The 26,600-nt window shown below is 42.9% G+C and overlaps 1 protein-coding gene across 5 annotated transcripts in view; it reads left to right on the forward strand.

Annotated features, from left to right (window-relative positions):
* The window catches only part of LOC147446162 (putative triglyceride lipase), a 172,384-nt gene that overhangs the window by 17,179 nt on the left and 128,605 nt on the right, over positions 1 to 26,600 (forward strand). For all 5 annotated transcript variants that reach the window (XM_086525447.1, XM_086525443.1, XM_086525444.1 and 2 more), the window contains exons 2-6: positions 4,449 to 4,507; positions 7,852 to 7,933; positions 8,456 to 8,523; positions 8,630 to 8,699; positions 8,864 to 8,945. In XM_086525447.1, the coding sequence (XP_086381573.1) occupies positions 4,449 to 4,507; positions 7,852 to 7,933; positions 8,456 to 8,523; positions 8,630 to 8,699; positions 8,864 to 8,945 (361 nt within the window). The remainder of the gene's footprint in view (positions 1 to 4,448; positions 4,508 to 7,851; positions 7,934 to 8,455; positions 8,524 to 8,629; positions 8,700 to 8,863; positions 8,946 to 26,600) is intronic.

A 26,600-nucleotide genomic window follows, 5' to 3' on the forward strand; every position in this document is an offset into this window, starting at 1 on the left:
GACTTCTCAGTCTGGCTTCCCTACTTCTATAGGATGATAACGATGCAGATAGCTTGGTCTGACCACACCTCTTCTTAGAGGCCCTTCACAGCGCAGACTGTTGAGTCTGGATTTCCCCTCATCTTGGACTACCCTACCTACTGAGAGGACAGCATCCGCTGGTGGTCCTTGCAGTCTCTCGGTGATTGCTGCAGCTTACGGTAGCTCCTATAGTGCAGACTGTTTAGTCTGGCTTTCCTTGATTCGGAGGACGTTTACGGTGCAGATTGCTACATCTCGCCTTCCTGGAGTTTTACACAGCTTAGCCACCTGGCCACACTGGGCTACAAGTTCATGCATTGATAGGCTTCTGGTCATTCTCATGATGGTTCCACGGTTTCTCCATTTTCTCCAGGCGGTTTGACTACAGACACCACAGATCCTATTGGACAGGACACTTGCAGGTCTATCGACACTTCTTTTATGACAAGGAGTTGTTTTCACACTCAGTACGGGGCCTTCACGCAGTACCTTCACACTGCATTAGCAGAGTATAGTAGTTCGCTACACTGCTCGTGCCGGCAATTTACCATGGAGATCCCTCGGAGGTTGGGACACCCCAGACTGCTGCTACACTTGCAGAGTTCGCCGGAGTATTGTCCTTCAATGGACGTTGCAGTAGACATGTGCATCATTTGCCTCACATCTTCGGCTTCATGCGGATTGTTCAGCATCAGGTGCTAAGAGGGGGTGCTAGACTTACACCTTTTTGCTGCTTCACAGGTCTAGGGCATACTTGTACGGCTAGTATGTCTCCCGGCTGGCCACCCATAGTCTAGGATGTACCTGGTCCAGGCGCCCGAGTTTGAGGCCGGCCGTCCACCTTGTCCGGGCGCCCTCATATATTTCCGTATATCATTTTCTTGTTGGGTTGTGGGGGATTTTTCTCGGCATTGCCCTACCTCCCCTTGGGCATAGGGGCAGGGGGGTATCCATTGCCAACACTATCTGGTCATTGTGTTTTGGGTCTTCTGCTCATGGTAGTCATCGGGGGCTGATCGCCCCCTTTTCACCATATCTTGCGTTTGTGGGCTACTGTCTACAGCAAGCTACTGTCTTCCTTCTGAAGGGGGTCGAAACGGTTCCTTGTCGGAACCCACTGTTGCTGAGCTGGAGGAGGTCGGCCACCAGGGGGCGAAGTGTGACGAGCCTGTCCCTATCGACGGTAGCCAGACGCCTGCTGCCAACAGTTAGCTGTCTGATATCTGGCCTCTGTCGAGGTACCAGCCTACGTGTCCTGAGTATCTGGCTGCTGGGCATGCTCAGCCTTGGAAGGCTGCTCATGCGCTGTGGGTCGAGATCTCGAGGACATGCCTTTGCCAGATGGCCCATCTGTCTGCAAATGAAACATTGATTCGGGAGACCCGAATACTCCACGCTCTTTTTGATCCAACCCCCACTCACACGAGGCAGCAGTATCACCTTCGGAAGTGAGTGTGTGTCTCGAACAAGAACCCGCACAGTAGGCAAACATGCGGCCTTGGCCACAACTGAAGCTGCAATGCGCGGTGGCTCCAGAACCGTCCCAAACATGGAACCAATCCTAGGAAGTAAAGGGAGATACTCTCTCCTCAGGTCTGGAAAGCAGACCGAGATAGGCAAGTCGGCCTCCTCAAGCACATTTGTAGAAGGGTCAAAACCATGATGCCATCGTCTGAAGTAAGCTTGAGCTGCTCGATACCAAGCGGGCTCATCGATATCACCTTGGCCGTCATCTCTGGATACTCGAACTCTATCTGGTAGTACCCTCTCTTGAGGATCTGGACGTCGGTGATCTTGCCCACATCGGAGAGGAGACGGGCTTGAAGCAAATCCTGAACCTTACCTCGACTGGGTCGAGTACCAATGATCTTGCAGATGACCGAGGTGGCTTTCAAGTGTTCCACCTAGGTAATCAAGCTCGCTTGCTCTTTTGGCGTGAGAGCAAGTCGAAGGGTCGGCTCTGCGGTGTCGGGCGAGGGGTCTTCTGTGGAGTCCCTCTAAGGTGGAGTTGAGGCCGCCATTTTGTGTCTGTTGCTGTAGAGAAAGGGAATAAGGCGACGAGGCGATTACCAATATTCTGAGAAAATCAGCCCACAAGTAAAAGGAAGGGCGTGATAGAAAAGGAGAGGGGTGGGGGGATTCGGGGAGGAAGGGGGAGGGCGCGGAGCGGAGGCTGGGCGGCAGGCAGAATCTGCCAATGGGGCGGGCAGTGGCGCAGGGGATGGGCTGTGAGAGTGCGCGTGTGCGGAAGCAATCAACCTCCCATGACTACCATGAGGAGAAGACCCAATACACAATAACCAGATATGTGAGTCTATGACTGTGGAAGTGGGTACCCCCCTGGTCCCATAAATAGGTGCCCAAGGGGAGGTAGGGCAATGCCTGGAAAAGTCCCACAACCGAACAAGAAATAAACGAATTATGAGGTTGCCCGGACAAGGTGGACGGCGGAACATTGGAGCCTAAATGCATATGCAAAGGGTGGCCAGCCCGGAGGCACACTAGCCGTATATGCATGCCCTAGACGTGTGAAGCAGTCGAGTGGTGTAAATCTAACACGGGCATGGCGGAGATGGCAGGCTGCGGCACTGGTGAGGCTGCGCGCAGGAGAGAGGGTGCGCAAAGGCTGGAGGGGGGACAGGTTCAGTCGATGGCAGGGGGAGGGGACATCAATAGCGAGCCAAAGAAACAGGTGGTGATATTTTTGCAGCTGCTTTCTCTATTTATTTATATAGATATATCTTTTTCTTCTTTTTTTGCTGCTGTTGTTTTCCCCCAATTTTCTTGGATTAAGCTTGGACCATTTCATGGCCAAAGAAGACGGCCATTGGGACATTGGACTAATGGTTTGTCTGAGCCCGAGAATTGGCACTGAAGAAGTAGATTGACAGTGGATCAGGACTGTATGCTTGGCCACTGGAAAAGGTGCAAGATAGAATGCCTGACCGGAAATGAAAGTGCACTTGTGTGAGTGGATACCGACTTGAAGTCATTGTATTTGTGCCACATTGCATTTTTAGATGTGGTCACAGTGTCGAAAGATGGTCAGAAGACCGGAGGGAATGCAATGGAAGTGATCCCTAAAATTTAGGGGGTTACTATTTTTGGGCCTTGAAATGTGTTTGCGTCATTAGCTCCAGAATGACAAGACTCAAGAGGAACATTTTATTACTCTGCCGCTAAGTCAATTGAGCAACCGGTTGAGATATTTTTAGACCCGGTAGGTACAAAGCGGGAAAACCATGCATGAGTGCCACTTGGCACACTTTTGGCTACTTTCCACCTTGAGAGTGAGAGAGGGCATTGAAATCTAGCGGTGGGCTCTTTCTGCGAGTGTGGTGGATTGTTGCAGGTACCAAAGCTATTGCGTGCTGCCCTCTCCTTGTCTCTCATGCATAGGTGGTTGAGCTTGCTCCCTCCTGACTCCTATCTCTTATGAGCAGCGGTAATGCCCCACTAGACGGCTGATCATCTGACTTTATGTACAGCTGTGTGGGTTTAATGCTGAAACGCCGAGGCAAGAGCCTCTTTGTCCAAGAACAGGAGTAACTAACTGCTTCTCCAAAGCAGGAACAAGAGAGGGTGATAACCTCGATGTACGGGTACTAAAATTCAGCTCTGAATCAGTGCTGTTTTTGGACTGTTTCGTGCTCGGAATAGTGCAAGAATTGATGGGAACTTAGCCCAAGGTATTGGGGACAGTACAGGGAATCGATTAGGAGTGAAAAGAGGTGGAAAACAGGTCAAAACCAGAGTTTACAGCGGTCTGAAATTTACAGTTTTGGGCTCGAATGGAAGGGTTTTGATCAGAGAAAGTGTTTCCCTACTTGAGATTTTGTTCTGGGCAAGTTATAGTGTCATTATGTTGCCGATATTTTCCAGAACAGGTGAAAATCTGCTGTGAACAGGTTGTGTACTTTGAAGCACTCAATCTTTGTAATTTCTCTACTCTTAATTGAAAAAGAAATACCGCAAGGGGCGCCGGACTTCAGGGCCAATCTGGTGTTGAGCGAGGATGTGAGATTTGAAGTCTGTGTGTGAATGAAAAGTCCAGGCATTTAATTGCTAGAATCACTGCTTTATGAGATCATAGATCTATTTCACTCATTCTGGTATTCCTTTTGCGCTTTGTAGTGTTACTTCTCAATCAGTTATAAGGTGGAGTTGCGGCCGAACTTTTGGTTTGGTGGAGTGTTTCTAATGTCGTATTTGAGCCATATGATTTGAGCTTTGTGTTGTAATTTAATGAAGATATTAGAACAAATTGACATAAACCTTGAAAGGAATTGAAGGCTAAAGACATTTTTTTCACTGTGTTATTGGCAGAAGTGCATTAGGTTGGAGGCCCTGTACTTCATTTTTCCTATGAGCTTTAGTAGAGTTTATTAGGATGCGTCTTATATCCTGAAAAATCTGGCATTTTACAGGATCAGGGAAGAGTTTTTGAAACTGATCCTTTTGGATGCAAAACTACGTTTCTCTCGGAGTAACTCTCTCTATATTTTCTTTTCATCAAACTATGTTTTACGTTTTGGAATAGATTATTGTTTAGAGAGTTTCCAGTTTTGATATTCATGAATGTAGCTTCAAGAATAAACAAAGGTCTCCACAGGGGACTTGGTTTGCATCTTTTTAAGAAAGTCTTTCATTTTGACTTTTTCTATTTAGAAGCAAGGTTCCATATTCAATGTTAATTTTGTTCCACGAGGATGAACTGGACTCAAATTGTTAATGCTTTTAGAATTGTTATGGGATGCATGTTGCCAAGTAGAGCGCTAACAGCTTTGCAAGGAGATATTTGTTGGTGACTATGATGCTAATTTAGTCTTTTCACTACGCTCAATACAGTATTATTAAAGGTTAATCACTGAGAGAAGACATATGGTCTTTTCATGATAATTATAAAATCAGAGATAAAATGTCAGCTCGTGTACACACGTGATGAATCATGAATCAAGTGGCTAGTGATGTACTAAACACTGACAAAATGGAGAAAAAATACTCAATTTGTATCAATCCTTCAAATGTGTTTCTTCTTACCCAGAGAGAGCTTTTGGGAGAGAATAGGGCCAATTTCTTTTTGACAACAGGGTAATAACAGGATGGCTGAGAATCAATAGTTACAACGTAATAAAGCGCTGATGGGTGCAGAAGGTAAAGAGGAGGAAATGGGTTCTAGTTACAAAATTGATGAGAAATGAGGGAGATGTAGGCTGAGAAATGGGGGCAACCCAGTTTGGTTGGGTTGGTGAGAGATATTGCAATGCAACCTAGAGTGTTGCTTCTCTAGTTTTATAACTAAAAGATATGGTCAGAGATTACCAATGTTGGCAAGTGCTTGTTAACTATAATTTGTTAGCTTCACATACCTTTGGTGGGCCAAAACTCTGGCTGGCCGCTGCATGTACAGTTAGGTGCCTTACAAGGTCACGCATGCAATGGTAGGAACTCTAGAGTGTCTGAGGCTACGACAGGTGGCAAGGTGAGGTTGTGATTGCTAGTTGGTGGACCGAAGTCATGATTGTATTTTCATGAGCGGCACATGGGACTTAATGTGAAGGACCTCCTAGCAAAAAGGATTGAAGTGGATGTTGAGTGGTAGTGTTGGCCATTGCATATTTGCCAAGTGAATTATTGCATGGCTTAAAGCCTTGATCATTCAATTTGAAAGCTTGTAGCACAAACAAATTGCACATATAGAGCTAGGTGTCCATAGGGATATCTCTCCAACACATTGTCTTCAGTCTTGCACATGATCATCACATCACTCCATGTGGGCACGTGGCATGATTGTGACGTGTCACACTCACACTAAAGTGGACATCCCGCATCTGCGAAGGATCTTTGTCAATTGTCTAGAGCTAAGTGCATCCTTAACCATATTTGCTACATTGTCTTGGTTGAACAAACAAAACGATAAACTCATTTCTTCACAAGAGCTATTGTGAGTAGAGAATTACAGTCTGACGGCTTGTGAGGCGAAAGAAGACAGCATATATAGCTTGGCTGATGAGGAGTTAGCAGCTATTCAAGAGTCACGATTCTAGAGAAGCATGGAGACTCTTTTAGGAGCAGCGAGCACCTACACCCTTTACTTAACAGACACATGGAGATAGTGTGCGACTAGTCTCTACTCAAGCCTCCCCCACCAGTGCCATCGATGCGACTTCGAGATTCTTCACTGTCAGTATAACATGTGATACCATGGATAGACTATGCACAGGTAGATGACATGAGCACGATGGTCTAGTTACCGAGCATTTATGTCATGCTTGAGATACATTGGCACCTTTGTTGGCAAACGTATTTAACAGAGCCATACGTGAAGGTTTTCTGAGTGTTGAAGCACTAATGCTATTGTGCCGATATTGAAGGCTTGGGATCCTATGCTTCCTAATAACTATCCTACCACCATGATAGGCCACAGATTGGCCAAGCTTTATGCTTTTGTAATTGAGCATGAGCTGAGTCCTTGGGCAGAGAGAGAGGGTGTCCGAGCAGGAGGACAGGCTGGATTCAGGAAAGGTTTTTTTACGCTTGATCATATATCTACACTAAGAGCCATCATCAAGAAGGGTCAAGCACATGGACATCTTATCTATTGCTTCTTTGTGGATTTTGGCAAAGCTTTTGGTACAGTACCTACACCTTATCTTAGTCCGTTTGGATGGATGTATGCTGTATGAAGATATATGGAGAGACCACTTCACTCTGATCTCTAGGAATCGAGAGCTACATCAATTGTGGCTGAGGCACTTACTACATCAGTATCTTGCACGACTTTTGGGACTTCCCAGGTCATCGTTATACTAGATTTCCCTCTGGTCATTTGGAGAGCTAGTGATGGGGGGAGATTCTAGATGTTGCTATGCAAATATGTCAGCTAGGTTATGACTTTACTATGGACAGATTTCCACCTTGGACAAAGAGCTGCAACCATTGGGTGAAAGGGTGTGAGCAATCGTCGAAGGATTGTGGCTTTTGGCGAAGAGGCATGTCTCTAGAGCGATAAGTCGTGATCATCCAAGCATAGGGGTCCTCCTTGGCATGGCACTTCTTATATCTGCAACTAGGACTAAATGTAATATTGTAACAAAGTCACAATCGTGACATTCCCTCCCATTTAAAATGAGAGCCTCGGTTAAAGGAACGACTTTTGATGTTGATAGAAATCTGGAAAAGCATTGAATCTCTGAAATTCTTTAGTCTTTGAGGCATACGAATTATTGGAGAGGATTTTGGATTGAGATAGCAATCATCTTCCAATAACGAGTCCCAAAATTCTTCAGAATCATCTTCAAAAACTGCCACTTCATGACTTGCAATTGGCATATCATCATCCAGTAAAGAATCAAAAAAAGCATAGTCATAGGTTGTTGAGCTAGATTCTCACTCTCAATGGCATGAGGCTATAATTGCTGAGATGTCTTCTATTGAGGACAATCATTGTTTGGAGCATTTATCACTTGAATATTTAGAGGAGGATCTTCATGTGACATGAGGAAACATGGGCATCCACGATCTTTATTTTTGATTCATGAAAATGTCATAATCCTCTAAATCTTGATGCTTGGTTCACATTTTTCTTTTGTTTGTACTTAGCTTTACAGCCTTATTGCACCTTATTTTGTTTTACGCTTTGTTCAGTGCCATCGTGCTCATGTGCAGGCTGCTTATATTTGTTTACAGGTTTAGGGGGCTCATTCTTGGTTTAAGGCTATTGTAGAACACCCTTTTGTCTTTTGTACTTGGATTAAGAAAGCTTGTTTGGGCAGGACAATATTTTACAGTATCAACAAGTATTTGTAAGCTGATTTTTTCTTATCGCAGGAAATTTCTTCGAGAAGTGTACAGTGGAAAGTTTTATGTAAACCTGAAAAGTGGTTCTCAGTTCCCTGGCTTGGATCTTTGGGTAAGTTTTACTGTAACATCAATTTTGTTCAACAAACTTGCCCTGCACAAGAGCCCAGTACCATTATGTCTGTTTTGAAGTTGTAACATGTCTCATACCGCAGTGTGCTAGAGAAAGTGCTTTGGTCCTAGAATCCAAGATAGGATGTGGCCATGGTCCTAGAAGGTCTCTGGAATCCATAGTAGTGTGTTGTCATGGCATAGTAGATTCAGGCTGTTGACAGTCAGTCATAATCAGATGTTTTTGTTTGGTTTTTTAAGTTTTGATGAAGAAGCTAGGCTTGTATCTAGAATATGGCTTCTTATTTTTGTCCATGAATCCTGTTTTGGCTTTTGTGAAGCTTACTTTTTTAAGCATCATATATTAGATCTATCCTTAAAAATTTCAAAGCACGACAGCTGCAGCTTTTGCTGCCTCAGGATGTGTTTGAGCTTGTTAATTATTTCTTCACTTACCATTCTTGCAGTCTGTTTTGGACACCTGTTTCCTTTTGGGTTCAAGTCGTACTGCTGTTTGCTGCAGGGAACAAGTGATCCTTATGTAGTCCTGCGCATCGGAGAATGCGTTGCCCGTAGCAAAACTGTCTGGGCGTAAGTGCAAGGTTTTTATACCCAAATCCAAAAAATGCTGTAAATTATGTAATCTTGAATCCTCAAGAAATATGATACCGCTTTTTCGGCATTGTCAATGTTGTAGGACTACTACACCTGTTTGGAATCAGCAGTTTGCAATCAATGTGAAGGATCCATCGACGAAGTATTTGCAGGTCAACGTTGTTTGCAGTCCAAAACTTTGTGCTCGAAGTCCATGCATGTGACTAGCAAGCTTTTTCTTGTGCATCCATGCACACATGTTTTCTAAATTATGGGCGGGTGGGTTAAAGATGTCAGATTACTGTAGTCATGAGCAAATAATCAGAGCCTTTTTTAGGTTGCAGCTTGGGATGCAAATCTTATGACAGATGATAGACGATTAGGAAATTCTGGAGTCAATTTGGAGGATCTATCTGACGGTATTTACTTCACCACATCTTTTACTGATTCCCTCTCTTTCTCCTCCTTTCTCAGTTTTTTTTCCTCATAGCCCACCTCACAAGTGGAAACTGCAAATAACTGAACTGAACTTGAATAGAGAGAGAGAGAAAAGAGCAGAGTCGACACGGAATGGTGTAATTTCATCCTCAAATGCATCGGTCCCAAAGACTGGCGCCCCTTCCAATACTTCTTTATTGATTGCCGATCACAAAGGTACAACTCCCCGAGGGTCCAACTCTCTGAGATTGCCTCCAGATGCTCTCTAGAGTGGCCCCCTAGAGTCTTTTTTAAACGGTTTTAAGGGTTGCCAAAATCAGAGCCCCCAAGCTCTCATCCAAAAACACTTGCTCCCAAAAGCCCTAGTCCCAAAAGCTGGCACTAAAAACTGACATCCGTACACTGTTGCCACGTCATCACAGTTTCGCATTTTTAGCCAGCTTCCCACATCATTAGGATTTGCGCAATTTTTGCTAAAGCTGCCACATCAGCGTTTTATGCAATTTTTGGGAAATCTCTGGGTTTTTAGGGTTTTAGGTCCCTTGGCCACATTCCTTTAAAAACCCTAACCCCCTAGGCCTCTCCGCTTTAGGGAACAACTGCCACGTCACAAACTTGTGACAATTTTTATATTAACTAATCCACAAAGGACAGTTGCCGGGGAGTCACTCTGCAGATGTGCAACAATGCATGATCTGCTAAGAATGACCCCCTAGGCTCATTGTTAAAGGCACTCAGCCGAAAAGCAACAAATACAGAAGCTGGCTTCGAAAGCTCTGCTCAAAACTTTGGTGCACAAAAACCCCTTTTACATGCGTCTGACTACCACATCAGTAAGTATTAGAATTTACGGTGCGACTCTCTTTGTCATGTCATTATCCACGATCTCTCTCTCTCTCTCTCTCTCTCTCTCTCTCTCTCTGTGGCATGCTACTGTTCCTTGGGCCCAGTTGATGGGGTCCCAAAAGTTGGTACAAACTTCTTCTGCTGCTTCAGCTTCTTCACTTAGGGTTTAGGCCTTTGAGCCGGGATCTGCAGGTGTGCTCCGTTCTTAAGTGGCTTGACACATTAGCAATTTGTGACATCCCCCCTTCTTGAAAGAAGAGTAATCGTCCGCGATTATATTTGCAAAACAACTCAAGTTAGAAAAACAATATCCGAGGTCGTTCCGAGGGTCATTCTATTTTCTCATTCCATATTGGAGCCCTTGATATTCTGGCATAGCAAAATTAGCCATCACACCTAGACCGCGTTGATCTGTAATTGGTGTCTCGAAGTTTGGCACATCATGATGCAACATAGATGCTTACATATGCATGCTACAAGACACAAAAACATATAGTCGCCGATGAACATCCATGTCCGGGCCATGAGCTGTTCAACGACTCCCTCATCACTCCTCCCACAAATAACCTAAAGAAGTTTGGGCCATGAGATAAAGAGGCCTTTTACAACCAAACGTTTCCCAGACGACAACCTGCATCGCTTGGAGGTTCCGAGAGTAAACACTGCTCAGACTATATCCAATTTCTTTTTCAATTGTCCTCTTGCAAATAACCACAAGGGTCCGGGCCATTAGCTAAAATACCTATTTTAAATCATTCAATACTCCCCCCTCAAATAACCACAAAGGTCTTGGCCATGAGTATATTCAAGCACTTTCAAATATTAATTCTTCAATACTCCTCCCAAGAAAGCTCGAGCCATGAGCCATCATTAAAACCAGAATCAAGCAATCTCAAATCGGCATTAATACATGTTCAAAACTGATAAAATCCATTTCAAAAAAATTCCAAACAAATTTTAAAAAGTATCTAAATATAAAGCAATTAGAAAATTCATTCGGGGTTTTGTTCGGACAATCGAACTTTAAGGAGGATTGGCTTGTTGTTATGGATCAAAGTGATTGTATGGTTCTGAATATGAAGTGTCCCATCATTCTAGGCATGCCTATGAGAGCGTCGCAATTGCCCAACTTCATGATGTGAAAGTCTGCCTTTCCGTGGTATCCATGGATGGTGACTGGAAGACCACCAATGAGAGGTACCACCTTTTGAGTTTGTCTAGTGGCTAGCTCGGCTTCAAGTTCTCCAGCTTGCGGATCATAGTCAAAGTCCCATCTGCTTGAAAGTCTGGCTGGATAAAATTTTGGGTGGCCCCTCGGTCAGAAAACTTAACGGCTTTTAAGCCGTTGATTTTTCCATAGGCTCTGCACAATTCATTAGAACTTTTGAGGTTAATTGCATAAATGTCAGAAATGAGTCCAATTGCAGGTCTAGCTTGCTTAGCTGGAAGTGATCTAATGATTGTCGGCACAGGGGTAGGCTCTACGTGTCTCTCTATTCGTTGGGGACAAATAAAAAATTATGCAGTGATTGAAAATATCCGAAGGATAAGCCTTCTTGTAATTAAGTTTCTTGCAATTGTGGCGTCAAATGAGGTCTTTGTGGTTGACTTTTACGAGAATCTTGAGGAGTCGGTCGTTGTGGCCGAGGATTCTGATTTGTTGCTGGGGTTATTCTGTAGTAAACTCTAGCTTCCCTTTCATAAGCTTGTATCCGACTGCAACATGGTCATAAGAGTTCTTGCATTGTTGATACTTGTTTAGAGAGACAATATTTGTGTAAAGGTGATGGCAATCCAATAGTATATCGCTCGTATTGGTCTTTCGAGGGAATCAGCCTGAAGAAAGACATCGGAAGATAAACATTGAGGAACCGCTGGTTGTAGTCTTTGTAACAATGTCACTTTTTGTAAATAATCAAATTCTTTGTTAGAAAATAATTATTTATTTAGTTGTGTGCACATCAGAATAGAACTAGTAGTTCTAGGGCCTCAGGTGTGCCGGAATGCGGCATGAACACCTTAGGGGGGACCCTAGCATAAATATACCATGAAGCCCTAGTGATTGGGAAATCGGAACTTCAATAAAGGGTAGACAATAGCCTCAGATTTTAGGCTCAAAAAATTACGCGCGTCAGTGCGAGCACAGGAATGAGATGGGGTCCTTAGAATAGTGACCTAAGGCCCATAATTAGTTTTAAAGGCCTTAGGATAAGTCAGTTAAATTATTTGTGCTGGGCCAAATGGCAAGACAAGTGCGAACAGGTAATGCCGAAGCAGTGTTGGGGGAGCAACTAACGTTTTCATAAACAACATTCATGTGTGCATGTGAGTTAAATTGCACATTTCATTAATAGCTTAGGAACTTTTAAAGTTTTTAAATGTGAAAGTTAGGGTTAGAGTTATTAATGAGAAAGTGTGCCAAGTGGCCCACTTTCCCATGCAATCTCACTCTCTCTAGCTCTCTCACCCCCCCCCCCCCCCCCCTCTTCTGGTGGAGTCTATAAAAGTGCAGCTTCTCCCCCTCTTCACAGGTTGGCAATGCACTCCTCCCCCCGCCCCAACAATGTGAGCGTGCTCTACGCATTGGAGCCCTCCATTGAAGCTTGAGAGCAGCCCCTTGCAACATATGTGGTTGCCTCGTACTCCCATTGTCTAGAACAAGGGATCTCACAGTCATAGCCACCTTTTGAAGAAGATTTGTCGCGAGAAGTTGCAGCAGGCACTCTCTCCGTAGAGTGCGGTGGCTGTAAACTGTTTTTAACCCCTAATCACCTCGATTAGGGATGTTTTCAGCGGAGCACTCATAGAATTTCTCTCCTCCCTACCTATCCTGCATCTACGCAAGGTTTGGTGTGATTCCATCGCGAAGGTCTCCGTGTCGGCGTAGGAGCGCGCATAGGAAAGAATTTCTGGTTATGTGGAAAAAATTACAGCAAGCATATGTGGGTGCATTTTGCTTGTTTCTCTCGAGTTCGATGCATGAATGATTGCGCATGAAGGGCAACACATAGCGGAAGATAGACTCTCCGTTGAGAGAGATTCCGACAAGCTGTGTGGAAGGTAGACTCTTCTTGTGAGAGCTTCCCACAAGACTTGCAGAAGAGGGAAGAGGACCTCTTAGCAGAAAGAGAGTGGAAACACTCTCTCAGTCAGTAGTCAGATCAAAACACAAAAGAATAGAGGACGGGCGATGCCTCGTTCCTGTGCTTGTAAAGATTCTCCCGTAGTAATAAAGATATTCTCTTTATGGGGGGGGGGGGGGGGGACCAATCCATCATCTGGTCCCCAATGATGTGTCAAGCTACTCTCTCTCTCTTACCAAATTCTCTTGAGTATATGAATTGCAATTTAGAAGTTAGTTTACACTTCAATACTTTCATTAATAAAAAAAGCATAAAGTGAAAAGTATAATTGGTGATATTATCTCTATCTTGAAATCGTAGTTGTCCTCAACTATGAGTAACTTACCTCTAGAAGGTATTTGCGTCCCTCAGGATTGCTCCAAAGTTTTGTGCCCCGGACTTTGGCATGACCATTTTCATGATTCCATAGATTGCAATAAAACTTTTACGGATATTGTCTCTCCAAATAAAAGAGAGAAAATCATTCAAATTAACTTTAAATCACATAGATATATTCTTAATGGCTTTTGAATGTTCTATAGCTTATCTAAAATCTTGTTACTCGACACAAAAGAGAGAAATAGATTGATGAATAAAAAAATACAGAGTACGTAGAGTAGAGAGATGAAATAGGAAATTCGTATTAATGTAAATAATGAGGAAGAGCGTAGCTTGTGTCAAACCTCCCGACCACCCCCGAGATTTCTCACTCTCACTCTCCATCAAAATCTTGCACACAATCTCAATCACAATCACAATCACAATCACACTCTCAATCACAATCACACTCGCAATCTCAATCACAATCACAGTCGTATAGGCTCCGTCGATTATAGAGAGACTCTTCCCCGAATAGGTAGCCGAGAATCGGCTATATTTGTCATCACCCTCTTGTCTTTAGCAAAACGGTCAAAATTAGGCTTGGAAAGAGGCATCCTGCACACAAACACAAAAACAACACTAAAAATATCCCACACGCGCGAATCAGTAAAAATTGGAAAATAAATAAAAAAAAAGTTATAGAATTCTTGGCCATTTTCATGGGCCCGTAGCTTCCAAACAGTTCCGAATTTGACTGGGACTGTCTCACATGAATTTATCTGTCTCGTCGAACTCTTCGATAGTCGTGTGATGCGAAAAAATCATATCCTACTCGGATTGGCCGAAAATTTACGTGCAAGTTGGCAATTTCTACAAATATGACGTAAAAACAGCATTTTTTCACTTTTTCCTCAATCTACAGGCTGCAACGAGCATCAAAATGAAGGAGTCTGAAAAAACTCAAAGAAACAATGTTTTTCCTCATGTTTAGGACTACATTTTCTACATACAAAACTTTTCCAAATTCTGACCCTAGCACCCTCAAAACAGGCTCCCAAAAGGTGTTCTGGGTCAAAATTTGAAACTTTACGGAAACGATCAGAATAAAATCCTTGATTGTGAATCTTTGCAAACATAAGTCCTATTAAAAGTTTGGCATGGCCATTCCCATTACATTTGCATCTCCGATTCAGGCATTACGGAGCATTTTCTCCCGCTAGCCTAAAAAGAAAAAATCATGTTATAAGCGTCAAACTTTATTCTAACTTCCTTGAAACATTGCAGGATGTTAGAAAATGAATTCCAATAGTTAAGCTTTGATGGGGCTCTTACCAAAATACAATTTTGGTGACATTACGTTGCCCTTACATCATAATCGTTCTTGACTACGAGTCATCTTAAGGAAAACAAAGATGTGCCGCTTGTGTATCCTTACCAAAATACAATTTTGGTGACATTACGTTGCGGTCACATCATAATCGTCCTCGACTAAGTCATCTGGAGGAAAACAAAGGCATGTTGCTGGTGTATCCTCTTTTGAACAACACCACCATTGCACAGTAGGTGGGTACTTTACTCAATGCTTGAGAGACATAGTTTGCTACAAGCGTGTTTCCATACATTTAGCCTACATATCGTTCCGCAGTAGATGGCTAGTCTATGGGGTGCTTGAGGGACATAGACTATCGCAAGTATCTTCTTGCATGTAAATCTTATAAAAAATTGAACTTTATTGTATACATGACAGAAATAAATATGAAGTGTTGCTTCATTTTTTTTTTTAACATCAATGCTTTGTTTGGTGTTCAACTCACTTGAATATTTCAATTCATTTATACTGGTGATTGGATCATCTAGGTACAATTCTTTACTTAGCAAAAATCGTCAAAACTTTTTCTTGTGAATTGATATATGTACAAAGCTCCTTACCGTCGGGTGGGATCTTATCCGTAGACTTGAGGAACCTTGGTAGTTGGAAATATCCTCAAGATACTGAAATTGATGCTATGGATAATAAGCGTTTCCATAAGAGGAGGTTATATACATAACATTCAGCTAACTAGGTGGAAATTTTGAGCTTAGAATCATTTACCCTTGTCTAGGCTTTAAAAGTTTTCTTTGTGACCATTTGAGTTACTTTGCATGAGGTTGGTGATATATGCATTTCTCACCTTTGCAGTGTTTAATTATTTACAAGCTTTATCAAACATAGCAAAGCAATCTATTGTTGAATGAATCTTAAAAGGTCTTTGATGCATTTGCTTAAGGAGGAGGCCAAATGGGCTTGGAGAATTTCATTTTGAAGATGTGCATCAAAATCGTTGAGGGAGGTTTTCTTCCAAAGCAAGAGTTGATTCGCCCAAGTCGCGGATTGCACTCTTGGGAAAGAGATGGGTGCCAGCTTTTTGGTGAGGTCCGCCAACCTCTCTTCCAGATCGCGGTAATCATCAAAGGATTTTTGGAGGTTATTGACAAGCAACTCTTGGGCTTGGATGTAAGCTTTAGTGCAATCTAATTGGAATTGGATATTGAGAGCGTTAAGCTTGGCGCTTAAGAGTGCTTGAGCTTGAGAGTCTTCTATGGTAAGGCGAGGAAGCTTCATACAAAGTGCTTTTTGCAAGGAATGAAGGTCTTGCAAATGAGAAAGGTGTGATTTGGCTTTGCTAAGCTTGTGGTTGAGTGCTTTAAACTCCACCAAGGAGAGGGAAACAATCTTATTGAAATGCAAGGGCTTTTCGATTGCGGGTAGAATGGGAGAAAGAGGAGAGGGAACTACCGCAAGGGGGGAAGAGCTTGCGGGGAGAGAGCCAAAAGAGGAAGGGAAGGCAAGGGGAGGACTAGCGAGGAGGCCTCCTTGAGTGTTGTTGGAGAAGATGCCACCAAGTTTGGTTTGAGAAGAGCTAGTGAGGCCAAGGTGATGGGAGAGGGAGGGGTTAGCGATGTCGAGGTTTTTTGTCACAGGAAGGGAGAGTTGATCAAGATCATCAAGAGGTAGGTTGGTGGTGAGGCTGCGGATTTCTTCCGAGCTAAAAAGGGTTTTTTTAGAGGAGGTGGGAAAGGTTGCCGTTTGGAGATGGTAGGTTGATGAGTTTTTCCGCCGAAGTAAAGCCGGAAAACATAAGATTACCAACGGAAGGGGTGATGGGTTTCAAAGGAATTACAAGGGCTGGGGAAGCGGATGAGGATGTTAGAGTATTTGGGGGGTGGACCGCCAAATTGGAGATTGGAGATGCCGTAATGGAAGGAGCCGGAGCGGAGACTGTGGGAGTGCCCTCTAATGCCATAGGGGTGGGATAAGATCCCACTTTTGTTGACGAAGAGGGTGGAGGAGGCTGAATTTTACTCTAAGTGAGCTACAGTGTGTGTGTGAGTAGTGGGTGCAGGTCTACAGCTTTAATGGAAAGCTTGCCTTCTCATGTAGCGCGATGATTTGCTCTCGTGCATCTCTCTCTCCCCTTTGGCACATATGGTAATGCCCCGCTAGTTGGGCTACTCACATGAACATGTACAGTTCTGGGGGTTTATGTGCGTTTGCCAAGGCAACAGCCTTCTGAATAGGAACCGGATTAGCTAATTGCTAATCCCCCACAGGTACGCACAATTCCATCGCGAAAGATTGTTAGCAGTGAGAGCACCTCCTTAACTGGCAAAGGAAAGTAGCTGCGTTAGAGATCTTGGAAAGGTAAAAACCCACCTTGCTAGTTTTGTCGGTTTTGTAGAAAGACTCGTAATGTAACGCGGCACTATAGAAGCGCTGTGTAAGAGTCCCCTAGCTGCAGAAGAAACACCACCGTAGGAGTCAAGAAGCACCACAAATCACTCGGTTAGGGAGTCGGCAGCTTGTTGGGGAGTTGGCCGCTAAATCAAGGTCGATTTTATTCTTGATATCATATTGTATGGTGTGCTTTTTTTCTTTAGAATAATATTTAAAATATACACATACTCTTTTGCAAAGAGTCATGATCTTGAACTCAAGAGAGTTACAATGCTTTAATTGAGAGTGGGCTCTTTTACTGTAGCATTCATGTGCTAACATTATTATGTTGCTGCCTTATTGAGATGATATCTTTTATCTTTACAAAATCAAGTCAAAGATCACACCCATACTTGTTTGCAACAAAGTTTATACAGTTTGTGACACTTCCTTTATGCATCATGTATGGTACATAACTTCTTCATCGTCTTCTTTGGGACGAGTGAGGGCGAGCAAATATGTTATTGTAGAAACTAGTAGATATTGTTAAAACCTAAAAGCGATACCATAGATGGGTAGAGATCAAAGAGAGCTTTCATTTGAGCCCTTGGTTTAGCGATTGTGACAACTGGAGCTCAAGTGATGGCTGTTTTCTTGAAGTTCTATCCTGCATGTGCGGCAACCTGTTTTTTTTGAAGAAGAGAGTCCTCTTCTTGCAAAAACGCCCTTGCCTCCTGTTTTTAGAGCTTTTGCTTCTTCCAATAGACTCCTCTTATCTTTTCCAACCAATCTTAGCCTACATGTTATAATTGGCTAAAAGGCATGCAAAGTATTTAACCTTAAAAAGCGGGCACTTAACCTTCATAAATTTTTAACCGATGTTAGATTCTTGATTGTGAAGCTAGGTTCTTCAAGAAAACGTCAAAAAGCACACTTGCATTTCGAAAAGCACTTGTTTTCTTGAAAATAACTTTTTCTTTTACGAGAAAATGACTTCTAAAGTACGTTCTAAACATAATTCTCATAAAAAGCATTCATAAATCATAAAAAGCATGCCGCAAAAAGAATAATTGGTGACAATCGTCCTTGATTACGTCTACAAAACAAACATTGGGCAGAAAATAGCTCAAGAGTCACCGACTCTATGCTTACATGCATTTGACCACTTCAAACCATGCACGGACACAAAGACACAAGTCATTGGACGATCATAATCGCATTCACATCCCTAGATCTTAGACATGAACCGTGATCATTATGACTTGTCACTTATTTAGCCATCACATCCAAACCGCACTAAACTCACGCTGATGTCTTGGTGCACTAAATCTCTTCTCCAAATTCACGTCACTTCTCAAATTCCATGGAAACATGCCAATGACTATCTCCCACAGGACAATACATTCATAAAGCATGCATTTACACAAAACCTATTACACACAAAATTTCAGATGTACAATCACACAATGTTGGATTCGTACCCATATGGTTCAATTTACCAGGCGTGTGAAAAATAATATTCCCTACCCTTGTGAAAAAGTAAAATTTCGAAGATAAAAACAAAAAGTATTGTAAGGGACTTGATATTTTGCATTCTTCATTTCAGCCTCCGCATAGACTTGCACCCGATCAACCCATTGATTCGACTTGTACTTTTGGAATCGGCACAGCTAAACCAAAAGCCTCACGGTAAAAATTTCTCTTGAAGGATTATCTGCAAGGTTCTCCTCTATCCACTTTGCAACAAGATTGGATAATGTCTGAACTTGACGAAATACCTATGGACTAGCTTACCCTTCTCTTTTCTTTCCTTGTGCACTAGAACCTGCTCATGTATAAGAAATCTCCCTGGTTTTTCCTACCTTTAGTTACTCCTTTGGCTCCTTGTCCTCTGGAACTTCACCCTTGAAAGGTCTCAATAGACTCACATGAAAAGCATTGTGAATCTGTCAAGTATTTGGCAACCTTGGTTTGAAGGACTCATCGTTGATTTTTTCTGAAATCTGGAAGGGCCCATAGTATCGTATAGCGAGCTTTGAGAAAAGCCCCTCCTTACTCTTCCTTTGTCCAAGGCCTGTTTTCTCAAAACTAAGCACCTAGTCATTCTCCTTCAATTGCAAGTTGCGTTGATGCTTATCTAGTGCCTTCTCCTACCGTGTCTGAGACTTTTGCAAAGCCTTCGTAACCTTGGCAAAAGTAGCTCTAGATCTTGTACAACATGATTAGCTTCAAAAATCTTGTTCTTGGTTTACAAATAGGTGAAATCTTTTTATGATCCTCGATAATCTCAAATGTTTCCCTCCCCATCGGCATCCCTTGCTACCCAAAAATGTGTGAGACAAATAGGTTTGCCAATTTGATCGCCACAATTTCTGTAAAAGCTTCTTCCTCTCTTGATCAGATTTTCTATTAGAATCCATGGCATGTATTGCAAAAAGTCGGATTGGATCCTCCGTAGAAGAATCGGTTGAAGCTTTGATACCACTCAACGGGCTTGGCATGGACCATGTGGTTATCTCATAGCAACGCTTGAACAAAATTGAAAACTAACATTTGAACTTCAAAAACTCAAAGTAGTAACAACATGAAGCGGCGGAGTTCCACTCCTAGATGCACTGGCTCCAAAGTCTGGTGCCCCTTCAATACTTCTTTTTTTATTAAATAATCTACAAAGTACAACTGCCAGGGAGTCTCTTTGGAGGTCTGCAACCATGCACTGATTTTCTGAGAGTGACCCCCCAGGTTCATATTTAAAGGCCTCAGCAGAAAAGAAACAGACACAAAAACTGGTTGCAAAAGCTCTGCTAAAAATTCTGGCATCAAAAATCCCCTTGCTCGACTACCATGTTAGTAGGTCTCAGAATTTATGCTGCGGTTCATGCTGCTATGTTATCATCAATGATCTCCATCTCTCTTCTCCTTTGCTGGCAGGTGTGCCATGTCATCACTTTGTAATAGAGGTTTTATAAAAAAAATTGGACATAAATGATGACATATATATACATGGACACTAAATGATGATGCACATTGCACAACATGTCAATAGTATGAGATGAATTAGTTTTATCAAGTGGTTGAGAACTCATGGCTTACTTGAAACTTCAAAGAATCTAGATGGGAATCCCATTAGTGGAAATATTGGCTGTCAAAGAAACGTGAGGTTTTGGAAATATTTTTCCAAGATCTTGTGTGGAGAAATGGGTTTTGTGGCAAGTATGATGAGGCTGCATTTCTTACAGGGTCACATAGACCCTCAAACTAAAGAATTCAAAACTTATGTATGAGAGATGTGAGAGAAGAAAGAAGCCTCAAGAGTCCATTTTCATAGGAATTTGATTCCAATCACCATGTGACTGATCAAGGTCATCATGTACAATGAAAGTGAAGATGGAACTCTTAACGTCACGACACATGTGAGTTGGCACTGTGTAGAGAGTAGATGCATATTGTCCCCATGTGTCCCTTGAAGGAATGGGTGTAGGTCCTTGCTGCTCCAAAAGGGTCTCCAATGCATTTTGAGCATCCTGATTCAAGAATAATTGGTAAAGCTCTTGCAAGGAGGGATAATCAAGCCCTCTTCTTTGGCCTTGCAAGGTGGGTTGGAGAGACCCATGAGAGGGTTCATGGGATGATCACCATTGTATACTTTCTCCATTGTGCACCTCATAGCCCACATATGATCGTACCCCTCCCCATATGGTTTGAGTTGATGTATTATGTGGTGAGGATGTTGATGATGATGAGGATGTAGGCTAGACTTACATACCTACCCACTCCAGGTACCCTCATTTATTTTATTATTACGTTACCCAGACACTATAATAAAGTCACACATGGATGTAATCTTTTGTTCTCATAGGTCATTTCGGCCTTTTGAAGACGTTAATATAACATTTCATTTCTATAATAGGTTCGAGTCTCTCAACACTCATTATCATACGAGAAATTCTGAGGCCTAGTGCCAAGACCATGTCTTTCCATAATATAGGAGTGGGGAAAGGCTGTAGTTGCAGTTACATGAATAGTGTCTATAAGTTGGTGTGTAAGTTTTGTCAAAAGGTGCATGGGGGTCGACCTCTACTAGTAATAGGAAGATCTTGAAAGTGTGGATATGAGCCATAGTTACTCGGAACGGGATTTCGGAAGGGGGAATAGAACGACAATGGGCATGAAACGCCATTCCCTATTACGAATACTCACATTTGAAACACAGAACGGGGATTCAGAATGGGAAGTTGGAATGGGAACAGGGAACGGAGACCTGGAAATGGCCATTCCCTGTAACCATGATATGAGCTGTCTCCTTAGGAAACTACAAAAAAAACTGGAAGACATCTTCTAAAAAAACAAGTTTCTATATGTGGTGTAACAGGAGGGTACCACGTGCGAATGGAAAAGAATAGACTGAACAAACTTTATACACTTCAAAACAAGTGAACGGAAGAGATGCACGCTACACGAGACATGGAGTGGCTGTTCCTCCCCAAGAGAGCATTGGCCCCAAACAATGGTGTCCCTTTCGGTATTTCTTTATATTGCTTCAAGATAGTACAACTGTGGATTGGCTCTGCATCTGCTTCCGCTAGAATGCTAGAGAGAGAGAGCCCACTGTTCATATTTAAAGGCACCAGACCTTCTTAAAGGAGTTTACATGAAAAGCATCTGGTCAAAAGTTGGTGTTCAAAAGCTGCCAGTGCATAATTTGGAAATAGGTACAACTGTTACGTCAGCATGAGATGACTAGATATGGGTGTGAGTGCATCAAGAGTTTTGAATGGAATGAGATGGCTAGATTGAATGATTGAAACGTAAGTGTTCATTGCGAACTAAGTGTGTGATTTTGTGGACTAGATGCTATGTGGATGTATTATCTTGTGGGGATAGTTATGGGCATGTTTTTTTTGAAATGTGAAAAGAAAGAATATGAATTCGAGAGTAACAAGATTTAGTAGATCAAGACACCCTGACCCTAATTTTTGGTGCACGTTTTAGGATGGAAAGTTAGTCGACTTTTCGAACTCGATTGATGTCGAGACTGCTTTTCAAGTTTGAGTTCTGTTTGAGAACTTGTTTGGTAATTATGTTTGGAATTTATTTGAAATGGATGGTATCTGTTTTTTTTTTTCCAAGAAAAAGTTCCTTCTATTAGTTAATGAAACTGCCCATAGGGCTACAACCAGCTCTACAAGAGAGGGCTACAACAATCATGATGGGGAGACTCTCCCAATGAAAAAACAGATATGTACAATGAGGCTAAATCAAGAGATGGGAGGAGGGAAAAGGCACACAGGTGGACGGTAGTGCCATCTGAGCACACCCTGGATGATGGTGAAAAAAGGCCCAGCCGCCCAGGGTGCCAGAGTCGAAGGAAAGCCTCTCTGCGCTCCCTCATGCGGCCGGAGCTGCCTTGGAGTCTCTCGAACTGTCCTCTGAGAGTATGGATCAGCTCTAGCCAAAGATCCCGAACAGTCTCTACTGGTGGTACAGGGCGAGCCTCGAAGATGCGAAAGCAGCCCCGCTGCCTGATGAACTAGAGTGTCAGGCCGCAGATGAGCTCCCAACACTCCTCTCTCTCATTGAGCAAGAGAGAACCGATCCTGCAGCAGCAGCTAACCGCGCTATCTTCGAGGCAGGCTTGGATGGGGAGTAATCCGCATCCGAGAGTCCTCGAGATAGGCGTAACTGCAAAGAGTGTCTAGCCCAAGCCCAAGTAGAAAGATCCGTGCGCAAAGCAACCTCCTCTGTCCAGGAGTCCTCATGTATGTGTACATAACATGGTGGGCTGTGTGTGTCAGCAAAGAAGTGAACCACAATGTGTCTACATCCTGCTGCGTCTGGAGGTGTCACAGAAAACTTGGCCAATGACCATAGAGTCTGAAGCAAGTCTATAACCCCTAGGTCTCCCATGTGATGACAGAACTCTAGGGCCTGTGTCTGCAGCCACCACTCCAAAACTTAGTCTATAGTCCACTCAGTCTGGTCCTTGCCGCATAGGGGAAAAGAGAAGCCAACCGCTGAGTCCAAGGCGTCTATCCCCTAGTTGCAAGGAATAGTACATGAACCCTGAAGCATGCTGCCTCAAGGTTTGGTGAGGGTCGCCGAGAAACCGTGTAAAGTCGTAGGCAAAGAAATCCCAACGACGACGAATGTCGAAGCTCGTCATACCACGAGGAACTGCTGCAGAGTTCTGGACCTTGTTAGGTTATTTGCGGGAGGAGTGATGAGGGAGTTGTTGAGCAGTTCATGGTCTGTACCGGGATGGTTATTTGCAGGGGGAGTGTTCATCGGCGACTTTATGTTTCTATGTCTTGTAACATGTGTTGGAATTAGGGTTGCTAGAAAACACACATAGCTTGGAGAGATGAAGGAAGCTCAAGGCACACAACAGAGAGTGTATTACTTAGTGTCCATTGAAAAAATAAGATAGCCCTAGAGTGATGGGCGTATATACAATGCACGGGGGAAAAAATGCCCCGGCGGTCCTAAGTGTGTTCACACACATCACTACCACATGTATATGGTAACAAATCCCCCCTGGGAGTGATGCGGTGAAGGAGAGCTGGCACATAGAGTATAGGGAAGTACCATGCCCTGAGGACATGATCAACCCACAAAGGGGAGTAAGCCCAAAGCTTTGTGGAAAGCTTCTCACTTCTCACGAGACAATCCCTTTGTGAAAAGATGTGCAAGGTTGTCCCGTGTTGGCACATAAACCAAGCTGATCTCTCGTGCTGAGAGCCTCTCCTTGACATAGTGGTAATGCACCTCAATGTGCTTTGTGCGAGCATGAAAAACTGGGTTCCTCGCAACTGCCAATGCGCTCTGACTGTAAGTGTAGATAGTGTTGGCAGTGTCCTGTCCAACACCCGAATCAGCCATAAGGCGTCTAAGCCATACATACTCAACCGTAGCTGTGAAGACTGCCCTGTACTCAGCCTCACAACTGGAAGTGGCCACAGTAGGTTGCTTCTTGCTCAATCATGATATGCATGAGTTGCCAAGCATGAAACAAAAACCACTTGTGGAACTCGTGTGTCAAAACAACCAATCCAATCTGAGCTCAATAAAGCATGTTAATCTGGCGGCAATGATTCTCCCTTGGTATAAAACAAGCCAAGATGTAAAGTGCCACTCAAGTAGCAAAAAATCCTCTTGACAGCCTACCAATGCTTAGACCCTGGGCTATGCATGAATCTGTTGACCTGTGAGATTGCAAACTGAATATCTGGCCTTGTGTTGCATACATAAGTGAGGCAACCAACTGCAGTTTGGTAAAGAGTGACATCGGCAGGATCACCAGCATCATGAAGACTCAATTTTAAACATGTTTCCATGGGAGTGGCAATAGGTTTGCAATCCTCAAGTCCAAACTTACATAGCAATGTCTCTATGTAACTTTTTTGACACAAGGCAATACCACCATCACACTGCTTAAACTGTATTGCCTTGTAATGATGCAACAGCCTTAAATCTTTCATCTTGAAAGTAGCATTCAAATCAGCCTTAAATTCAACAATATGTCTCTCATTTGGTCCAGTGATCAACAAATCATCTACATAGAGAACCACAATGCGAAGTACATCACCCTCACGCTTTACATGCAATGTGCTTTCTGCTGGACTTTTACGAAAGCCTCGTTTGACCAAATGAATGTCAACCTTCTCATACCAAGCACAAGGAGATTGCTTCAACCCATACAAAGAAACCGCGAGGCTCTGTTACATAAACTTCCTCAAATATGTCACCATTCAAGAAAGCAGTAACAATGTCTTACTGATGTACATCCCAACCAAAATGAGGTACCGATGCACATTGAAAACGCAGAGTAGTCATACGACAAGTGGGAGCAAAAGTCTCTTCATAATTTATGCCTTTTTACTGTGCATAACCTTTTGCAACAAGTCGAGCCTTATAGCGATCAATCTCACCATCCGGCTTGCGTTTCGACTTGTAAACCCACTTCGTACCAATGGCCTTTTTGCCAAGAGGCAAATCACATAAAGTTCGTGTGTCATTTTCTATAAATGCATCATATTCAGATTGCATGGCAGCCGTCCAATTTTCTGAAATCTGTGCTTTATTAAAAGACAGAGGTTCCTCAACATCATATAAGCTAGACACAACCAAAGCATAGCAATCTATGAGGTGCATAGAGGGTGTTAAAGTTTAGGCATCTCAAGTGAACTGTCAAATGTGATTCCATTATTTAGTTTGGCTTTTATGTATTTATTTTACTTATTTGTCAAAGTCATGGTTAGGCCAATTTACCAAGATTGCTATATAAGCAACTCCTTGCCTCCATTGTATACACATTCAGTTATTCATTGACAAGGTTAATCTGATGCATAAGATGCATGGCTGAAACCTGAACGAGTACACTAGACAAAGGTGCATCCAATTTACTGTCACGCAAAGTATGCACCGACCATTTAGGCATACCTCTAGCTTGCTCATTCTCAGCCCTTTCTTCATCAACTACATCATGTACATCTGCATCAGTAATAGGCTAATCTATAACATTTTCAGAAACCCCCATATGCTGTACATTTGCCTCATTGGAACTTACATTCGGACTTCCATCACTGAAAAGAGGTAACAAAAGTGTCATAAATGTCCTGTGAGCTTACATTATCGTCTCTAGTACATGACAGCAAGGGCTGAACAGAATCTTCTACAAACACAACATCTCGTCAGACCAAGATACGCTTTGTTTGCGGATGATACAACCTGTAATTTTTGCTTTTAGCACTATAACCAACAAAAATACATTTGATAGCCTTATCATCCAATTTCCTGTGCTGTGTTTGTGGCACCAAAGCATATGCCAAACAACCAAAAACATGCATGTGCTCAATAGAAGGCTTTCTATCATGCCATGCTTCATATGGAGTCATAGACTGCAAAGCTTTCGTAGGACACCTGCTCAGTACATAAATGTCACACATGATGGCCTCAAGCCAAAACGAATGCGGAAAAGCTTGACTTTTGACCATACATCGTGCCATTTCTGTAAGTGACCTGTTTTTCCTCTCAGCAACACCATTTTGCTAAGGCGTATAAGGCATTGTACATTGGTGTTTTATCCCACGACTAGCCAGGAATGCATTAAACTCATGAGTCATATACTCCCCCCCTCGATCGGAATAGAGGGTGTCCATAGCACATTTCGAAACATTTTCAGCCATAGCCAAAAATTGTTTGAAGCACATAAACACTTCGGACTTAGCTGCATGTAGCCCTAACTGAACCATCCTTTGGAAACTTAGAACCTTGCATTTTACCCAAAATACAGCCTTCACAAACATGCTTCATAGGTGCTTCAAGAGGCGGCAAAGAAGCAACCATATCAGATTTCTGCAAACGCAACAGACTGGCAAAATTCAGATGCCCAAAACGTGCATACCAAAGTTTTGCATTTGAAATAGCCTTAGAATCCACAACTACATTTGCAAAATTCTGCCCACACTTGTCATATAAAGTGAGCTTATATAGCCCATGGCATAAAATGCCAGATGCAACAATTTCATCACCGAAATTGAGATCATGTACTGTACATCTGTGATCCACAAATTTGACTACAAGACCAAGTCTAGCAAGTGCAGATAGAGACAAAAGATTCTTATTGATCCAAAGTACATACAATGCATCAACAA

This window comes from Adiantum capillus-veneris, chromosome 12 (genome assembly GCF_014529385.1).
Source record: "Adiantum capillus-veneris isolate H3 chromosome 12, ASM1452938v2, whole genome shotgun sequence".
In the NCBI taxonomy this organism is placed as follows: Eukaryota; Viridiplantae; Streptophyta; class Polypodiopsida; order Polypodiales; family Pteridaceae; genus Adiantum; species Adiantum capillus-veneris.